At 39.4% G+C, this 9,253-nt stretch overlaps 1 protein-coding gene across 5 annotated transcripts in view; it reads left to right on the top strand.

Moving 5' to 3' along the window:
• NPAS3 (neuronal PAS domain protein 3) overlaps positions 1–9,253 on the top strand; it is a 1,174,175-nt gene that overhangs the window by 1,127,391 nt on the left and 37,531 nt on the right. For all 5 annotated transcript variants that reach the window (XM_069105971.1, XM_069105969.1, XM_069105968.1 and 2 more), the window contains one exon: positions 3,326–3,432. In XM_069105971.1, coding sequence (XP_068962072.1) covers positions 3,326–3,432 — 107 coding nt within the window. The remainder of the gene's footprint in view (positions 1–3,325; positions 3,433–9,253) is intronic.

Raw genomic sequence — 9,253 nt, 5'->3', positions numbered from 1 at the left:
CTCTCTCTCTCTCTCCTCTCTCTCTCTGTCTCTCTCTCTGTCTCTCTCTCTCTGTCTCTGTCTCTCTCTCTCTGTCTGTCTCTCTCTCTCACTCTCTGTCTCTCTCTAGTGTTGCTACTTACCTGCCCATCCTCTAGTGTTGAGTCATTGCTGGCAAGATGTCAGCACCTAGAACATGGCATCACACATAGTGGGCACCTGATAAATTACGCTTGAATTGAAGTAAAAATTGCGCATTTTATTTGGAGTCAGAGAAACTGAAGTCCAGTCCCTGCCCAGCCCCTTTACTGCCCGTTAGACTTTGGGAAAAATACTTAGCTCCTCTCAACCTGTTTTCTCATATGTAAAATGATTGGATTAGACCAGATGACTGACAAGGTCCCTTCCAGCTCAAAATCTGTGGGGCTGTGACCCCGTTTTTTTCTGTGAGCCTGTGTCAGCCAGGACAGTGCACCAACATCTTCTTGTTAAAGATATGATCAGGAAAAACATCTCTATTTAAAATTATATATATATATGTATATATATATAATTTGATGGCATATTTGATCATCTGGATATGAGAGATATTAGGATGAACATAGTTGTCAACCTGAAAAGAAGATAAATTGAGCTCAACTCAACATTTATTAAGCATCTACCATGTAGAAGGCACTTTGCCAAAGTGCTGAGAATAAACAAAGAATGATTTTCCTCTAGAACTTAAAAGGGAGTGGCATCTTTCATGGGTTTAGCTGTTTTGTTCTTCTGGTTTTAGAGGCAGATAGGTGGCTCAACAGATGGGGTACTGGTCCTGGAATCAGGAAGACCTGAGTTTAAATCTTGCTTCAGACAATTATTGGCTGTGTGACCTTGGGCAAGTCATTTAATTTCTATTTTCCTATGAGGCAGCTAGGTTACTCAATGCTCAATGGATAGAGTGCTGGGCCTAGAATCAGGAAAACCTGAGTTCAAATCCAGACTAAGACATTTTCTTCCTGCGTTGACCCTTGGCAAATAACTTAGTTTCTGCTTGCCTCAGTTTGCTCAGCTGGAAGATGAGGATAATAATTGCACCAACCTGACAAGGTTATTGTGATGATAAAATGAAATATTTGCTTTTTTTTTTGGAGGGGAGAAGGCAGGGCAATTGGGATTAAGTGACTTGTCCAAGGTCACATGGCTAGTAAGTGTTAAGTGTCTGAGGTCACATTTGAACTCAGGTCCTCCTGACTTCAGGGCTGGTGCTCTATTCACTGCACTACCTAGCTACCCCAAAAAGAGATATTTGTAAAGTGTTTTTGCAAACTTTGAAGCGGTATATAAATACTAGCAATTAACTAATTAAAATAACCCTCACAGGATTTCTAATAATAAAAACTGAAGTTTCTATATACCTCACAGGTTTGTTGTGAGGAACAAATTATATAATTGTAAAGCGCTAAATGTTATGCCTGGCACCTAACAAATACTTCCATTTGATTATAATTATTCTTTGAAAAATTAGCTTATTTTTCAAATCTGAGTTTATTATTCTCATTGTGTAGCACTGACTATGCTTGACCCCACACAAAGCAAAATTAACCTTTGAAATTATTTGGAGATCTAGACCTGGAAAGGATGGCAAAAGCCATCTAGACCTTCTTGCTTTATAGATTAGGAGACTGGGGAAGACAAGTGACTTCCCTGAGATCAAATACTAAATAAAATTTGATTGGGTAAAGAGGGGAATCTGACTCTAAAACCAGTGCTTTCTCTGCCAGACCAAACTGCAACCCTTAAAATATTAAGGAAATTTCAAAGAACCCACCATGCATATTTCTTAAATGGCACTCTGGTTCCCTCCATTGCAGGAAGAGGAAGTATCCTGTGCTGAAAAAAAAATACTGATTGTTTTGGTAAAATTCCTACCTACCCTGAAATATATTTTTCAACTCTGGATCCATAGAGCATCAAAAAGTTATCCCTTTTAAAAAAACAGTCCCATTTTGACCAAGAATTCTATCTTAGTCAAAACATATTTTTAGAATGGCTAGATGTTATGTGAGCAACTGAGAAAATAGTTTATGTGTGTATATATACATATGTATGTATGTGTATATATGTATGTATATGTGTGTGCATATATGGGTGTATCTATACACATACATATATATGTGTGTGTGCATATACACAGATTATATATGTATATATGTAATGTTCCAGCATTTATGAGTATCCCAGCTTAGGGACCAGGCCACGAACACTTAAATGTAAACTAAATAGTATCATTGATTTCTCAAGTCATCTCCACTTGGAAAAGAGTCTATTCACATTTGGAAAGATGTATATAAAGTCGTAGTAAACCTGATCAAAATCTTCCTTGAATACCTGGTAGGCTTTATTCCTATAATTTAAAAAAAAAAGCATGAAGAACAGAAGGGGGACAGAGGGGAAGCAATCAGCAAACAAAATCATTTTAGATTTTGGATCTGAGAAGCAGGATCTGATCCTGAGGGTTATAGGGAAGGATGGGACATTTTGAAATGTCCATGTAAACAAGGCAGGTTCCCCCAACATGCTTTCCAATCTCGGCTATATTTTTCTGTACTTCTGCCTGAGGACATTGACATCTGGACAGTCAGTGGCAGTGCTTTACACACACATACTGTAGAACCCAGGCCAAGAAAAGAAGCGAAAATGGCTTAAAACTTTCTATGTGGAATCAAGCACAAAGTCCCAGTTAAAAGGGCCAGGAGTGAAAGCTGAGTTCCCAAATGACTCAGACTAAAAAAGATAACACCCCCAGGCATCTGTATGTCTCAGCATTTAAATTATATCCCTTGAAATGTCAATTTGGACTTTGTGCCAAGAAACGTTTGGGAGCTCTTTTTCATGAAAATACCCAATAGAAGACCAATCTGTTTAAATGAAAGGTGTCTCTAATCATTTGGTAAAAACATAACATGTTTTTATTTTATTATGTAACCTTGAATTATCTTGGACTTTAATGAGGATTTTTGCATTGTTGATGCTCTCTAATTTCATGGAATTATGTTGACTAAATGGGCAATCCACCAACCAAAGAAAAAAAATGCTGCTTCATCCTACTTCCAAATTATTAAAACACATTAACTTGCTCCAATACATTTCCCTTTGATGTAAAATGCAAATATCCACTATATTTTAAATAAACAGCCTTATCTCTGAAGATTTCTCCTTCCAGTAAAGACCACAGATAGATATACTTGGTGTAATGAGAAATGTTTTGGTGGACTTCTCTTTCTAAGTCATTGATGTCTCCCATATTTTTCATCCTTTCTAAATTATAGCCTCTGTGTGTGTGTGTGTGTGTTTTTCTCTGCAGGATTAGTGATTACATGGATCTGACCCCTGTAGATATTGTAGGGAAAAGATGTTACCACTTCATCCACGCCGAAGATGTGGAAGGAATCAGGCACAGTCACTTAGACTGTAAGTACCTCCTTTATGTCAAAATAACCTGGTCTGGTGCCTTCATCTTGCTCTGATTCGTGTTTGGTGTTAGTCTTAATTTTTCCCTTTATCCTCTTGGTGAGTCCTTTCCTCCAAAAGAGACACTAGTGATCTCTTCAGAAGTGAGAGGTGTAAACACTTCTACATCTTTCACAATTCAGTAGAAATTGGAGTCTGATGACCAGAGGATTTGGATTTCCAGATGCTTACTCCTTGTGGGGCAGCTAGGTGGGTCGGTGATCAAAGTGCCAGGCCTGAAGTCAGGAAGGCTCATCTTCCTGAGTTCAAATACGGCCTCAGACACTGCCTAGCTGTGTGACCCTGAGGAAGTCACTTAACCCTATTTGCCTCAGTTTCCTCATCTGCAAAATGAGCTGGAGAAGGAAATGGAAAACTACTCCTGTGTTTTTGCCAAGAAAACCCCAAATGTGGTCATGAAAGTCAGATATGACTGAAACAACTCAGCAACAACTATAACAAACAATAGACTCCCAGTGGCCTAGCCAATGAAAGGGTCTTCTGCCTCAGGAGATGGGTGATGTTCACCCTTCTTAAATAATTTCAGCTTTTGTGCTTGCAACCTCAGCTCCAAACATGCGATGGGGGAAGGAGGAGGGAAGGAAGGAAGATAAAAATCCAAATAGGTGAGAACCACCTAAAAATCCCTGCGTATTTTTGCATTGAAGTGGAGAGGAGGAGGGGACAGGAGAAGGAATAGTTCATAGCATATCAAAGTATTTCCTTTGTCCTTCCCCAGTTCCAACCCTGCTCAACTGCACTGTCTGTTCACTTTGTTTCCGGAGAGAGGATTATTCAGATTAACAGACACCTCCATCCCCCTTCTCCTGGGGGGGTAGAAACCAATCTCAGCTCTTTGAATCTGATCCCAAGATCTTGACCCTGAGATTGAACTCTCTGGCACATAAGATAGCTGAACATATGAGCAAGGCAGAACCAACTGTGTGACAGCAATAGCCCACTCAGAGTGGTTCACAGGCTGTTTTCCTAGGTCTCTGCTCAAAGTTGGCAGAGCAGATACATGGGGAGCCATTGGGAAAGGATCCCCAGAGCCTGCAAAGCCCACAAAGGCCACGGGTCAGTCACTTCATAGTCCTTGAAGAACCTGGGATTTCCATCCCCTCCCCACCTGGCCTCACCCCATAGAGGGGATGCCTTTCTGCCCATCCCAGGGCTTCTTATTAAAAATGTAAGCTCATACTATAAGTTACATATCTTAAAGTACCCTTCAGAGCTCTTAATTCTTATCTGGAGTTGTAAGTGAATTTTGGGGGTGACAAAATAGACTGGGAAAAAAAGAAACACATTTCATTTAGTAAAAGCCCCCCCCCCCAAAAAAGAGTACTTTTTGCATGCTTTTGTTAAGGGAAATTCACTTAAATGGTTTTTTTTTCTTTCTTTTTCAATTGCTTACCTGAAGCTCATTCATGAAACATGAGATTTAAAACCCTAAATAGCACTCAAAAGATACAATAAATTGACACCCCCTTTCCTTAAAAAAACCACAAAATTGGTAGAGAGAGGGTTGGTCTTAAAGTCAGAATGACCTAGATTACAGTACTGCCTCTGATACATCCTAGCTCTGTAACTATAGGAAAGTCATTTTAACATCTCAGTGCCCTTAGCAACTCCCTAAGACATACGGTAAGTTCCACACTGGTAATTATACACTATGATGATCTGTAAGGTCAGCACATCCTCTATCCACCCCACCTCCAAATTCAACCATCTTATCTGTCTTTAACAATGCCTACTGTTGAGGTGGCTGGGGGAAGCATTGGACAGAGCTTTGGAATTGGCATCAGAAAGATCCAAATTTAGGGGCGGCCAGGTAGCACAGCGAGTAAGAGTGCCAGTCCCAGAGTCGGGAGACCTGGGATCGAATCCAGGCTCAGATACTTAGCACCCACCCAGAAACACCTGGCCTTGTAACCTGGAGCAAGTTACTTAACCCCAATTGCTTTAAAAAAAAAAAGATCCAAATTCAAATCCTGCCTCAGATACACTGTGCAAGTCACAACCTTTGAATCTCAGTTTTCTCATCTCTAAAATGGGAATAATAATAGTACCTACCTCATAAAATTGTTGTGGGGATGGAATGAGGTAACATTTTTTAAAGTTTTGCAAATTTCAAAGCATTTTAGAAATGCTAATTACTGTTATTATTGATATAGTAGTAAACATAGAGCTGAGTTCGTTGCATGGAGCTCTCCATGGAAGTACTTCTCTGTGCAAATAGGCTCCCTTTGGAGGATTACTTTTCCTCAGACTTCATTCTTAGCCCTGAGCAGGTCAGTGACTTAGAGAATACATTTGCTCCTTAGAATGAACTTGCTCCTTAAGTGTCCTGTATCACCGAAGTATATGTCTCCTATGTTAACAGGGGGAAAAAGAAATTAATGATGCTCCCTGAGAAGAAACAATAGGTACTTTGTAGCTGAGATTCAAAACAGAAAGACCTTTGGAGGAAAGCATGAATATGCTTTTGGATAGGTAAAGGCCATTGTCCTAGAATTTGAAAAAGACTTTCATAGACATTGTGTCTGTGTATCCAGATGGATTTTTTTTTCCATTTTGGAATCCTAATTGAGGTCTAAATTCATAAACCTGACACTAACAACAACGACAACAAAGATACTTATCATCCTTAGTTATTGCTTGGAAAACATTGTACTATCTCTTTGGGATTTGATTTACCGCTATAGCACAGTTCCTCAGGAACAGTGAACAAGGGCGGGTCATTTCTTCCCATGAAGCAAAAGGTCTCCAACAAATATGTTGGATTCTCTTCTCCCGAGTCTATTTTTATCTTATTTCCAGCAGTCAAAGTAATCTGAGATTTGTAAAAATAAACAATCATTCCATTCATGGTGCTCCCTACCCTCTGATTTTCCTGGGTGTCTTGCTCCCTAACATACAGAAAAGCCTGCTTTCAAATTTTGTGGCTCTTCATTATTTCCTTTGGTTATGATTTGGAAAGGAAATTCCTGTTGTCATCCAAGCTCTTGCTTTGTGATTTTGCTTGCTTGCAATGATTGAGCTCACCCTTTTAAATCATACACGGAACTTCTAATTTTGGGTTCTTTTAATAACCTTAAACACATTAAAAACAAATAGAATGAGTTGATAATTCCAAACAGTAAAATACACTTCACGTATTTAGCTATCATGCTGTGGAATAACTCCGCAATGTCAAGTATCACACAATTAGTAAAACTGTAGGGGGAAAAAAGAAGTGTTTTGATCCTGAGGAATTTTGATCCTAATCAGATTGAAATTTCCACGCTCTTGTAGTGTTTAATATCTTCAATCACAAAAAAATCAAACTGATTCCAATGTCGAGGGTTTTTTTTTTTTTGCATTCTGTGACTGAAATAAAATGCTAAAATATACAGATGCATCTAATTTTTGTACAATAAACATTAACATCATTATAAAGTAAGATTAAGTCTAAATGTGTGTGGTAGAATGACTGATGTTTACCTAATTCTTGAGCCAAAGCCAGCCTGGTAACAAAATGACAGGGTATATAATACGTGTTGGTTTATAAACAAGGGAAAGGAAAGCAGAAGAGTAGGGATTTAACACAACATCTAGCTTGTCCTAAACCCTAGGCTATCACTAAGAGAAGTCTCATTGGTGTCCCTCTGGCAGGAGAAAGTCATGGTGGAAGAGAAGCAGTTCAGAAATGAGATAGAATTCTAATCAAAGGGATTTTTTTAAAGGAACAATTCAGGGTTTCTTCCTCAAGCTTTTGGCACAATTCCTGGATTTTATTCATGAAAGAAAAGTTTTAGCCACTTGATAACAGTCCTGATGTTTTGGTGGCTTTTCCTGTTGTCCATGAAAGAGTTAAAATCACCTGCTATTTTTATGAATGAAACAATAACTGGGCAGTCTTTGGGGATGTGTTTACTGATAACATGGGCATATGGAAATCCATTACATGAACTCTTCTGAATTGATCATTATGCTAGCCACCCTTAGGAAAGAAGATCGGGGTAGGGAGTGAGGTTATAAGAGCAGAGAGATAGAAAGAAATCTCAGCTAGAAGAGATCTTCAGATAATTCTGAAAAACCACACCAGGACACCAGAATGGTTATTCATTAACTTAATGCAACTGTTCCCAAGACTCTCATTCCACGAAGTAGAAAAGTTCCCAAACGTTCTCAAAACAACTTTACCTTACATTCATTAATTCTACGAGCATTTAGTAAACACCTACTGTAATCCAGGCACTGTACCAGGTCTTGGAGATAGAAAGATACAAAGGAATATTGAATTGCTGGAACTTTTCAAGGCTTCATGTTGATGGTTTTGAGACATTTTTCATAACAGCCCTCATATTTTTATAGTTTCTCTTTCCCTGAAATTATTTAATAGAACTTCCCAACTTCCTTGGTCCTTCAGGTGACAATAACTCTGATGATTAGATGAGATGAGTTTTTTTTTTCAATTTGTTGGGGAGTTTCCATCTTTATCCCTGACCAGATAACTGGGTCCATTGGACTGCATGGGGTTCATGGGATTTGTGGAGTTCAAGATGCTGGACTGAACCTTTTCCAAATCTGAAATAAATTCTAGTAACATGGTTGACTGGTGAATCTCTAGGGCCTTGGTTCTCTGGTGGTACCTCCTTGTTCTAGCTAGAAAAGTGAAGCTGATGCATGGGCCAAGGGGAGCTTCATATTTTCATGGGGAAACCAAGCTCTTGAGTGAGAACTCCTGCTTCTCGGACCTGGTGAGCATTCCCCCTTACCTTCTACCAGCATCTTACTGAATCTTTGAGGTAGACTGGCATATCAGAAAAGAAAAACAAGCTTTGCTTCTCCGTTTCTGCTTGTTTTGGGTAGGAGTCAAATTGCCTTATGTTGTTCACAAAGTTCTAAAGACAACAATTCAGGAATGACCTTCCAAGATTACGAAAGAGTGGACTAAGAAAACTTTACCCTTCTGTTTAAGGCTTTCAGCCATCAATGTCCTGTAGAGTGCAATGACTTTTAGAGGTTAGGAGCCACAAAGAGAGAAGGTGGGGGAGAGGGGAAATGGCAGCAGTTGCCCCTCTCTAACAATTACTACAGAGAGGGAAACTAGGGAATGGTTATGTCAGATTGAAAGGGGAGAACATGATTAGGTCATGAATTTGGGTGATGTTGGAAAGAGTGGCCTCCCTCACAAGTCTCGGAAGGTGCCAAACACTTAGGCTACTATACTTCCCATTTCTTAATTAAAATTTTCAATGCTTCTCTGCAAACTAACATACAGCAATGCAGTATAACGCATCCTATGCAGTTTTGCATCAATAACCCCTATACTTTGCTCCTAGTGGTGATTCTTTGCCAAATGCAATCTGACTGTTTAATGCAGCACTAATTAGTCTATCCCCATTCCAGTCTGTAGGCGCTCCATTGTAATTTTTTCCAGCTCATTTTTTTCCCCACCCCAGAGCATCAATCAAAGTAAATGCCCTGCCTGCCTAAGTAACAGAAGATGTCCTCCATGTATTTGTCATATGCCACAAAAACAAAGGGAGAATTTAATTGTTGATTTGGGTGTATTCAGTTGTCCCTCAGAGCCAATGAAAACTGCAAGGGAAGGAAAGGGGGATAAAGGAAAGTTTGGTGGATGAGTCAAGTGCAGCCTCCAGAGGGAATATTTTCCTGCTCTTAGCCTTTCTTCCAAGCTGGATCTACAGAGCTTTCTTTTTTTTTAAGCAATTGGGATTAAGCTCAAGGTTACACAGCCAGTTATTTCTGGGTGTGCTGCTAAGTATCTGGGCCC

Source organism: Petaurus breviceps, unplaced genomic scaffold (genome assembly GCF_028583685.1).
Source record: "Petaurus breviceps papuanus isolate PSGF00001 unplaced genomic scaffold, PetGlider_PUasm1.0 77, whole genome shotgun sequence".
NCBI lineage: Eukaryota > Metazoa > Chordata > Mammalia > Diprotodontia > Petauridae > Petaurus > Petaurus breviceps.
Note: the sequence above shows the minus strand (reverse complement) of the source record. Positions and strands in the feature narration are given on the sequence as shown.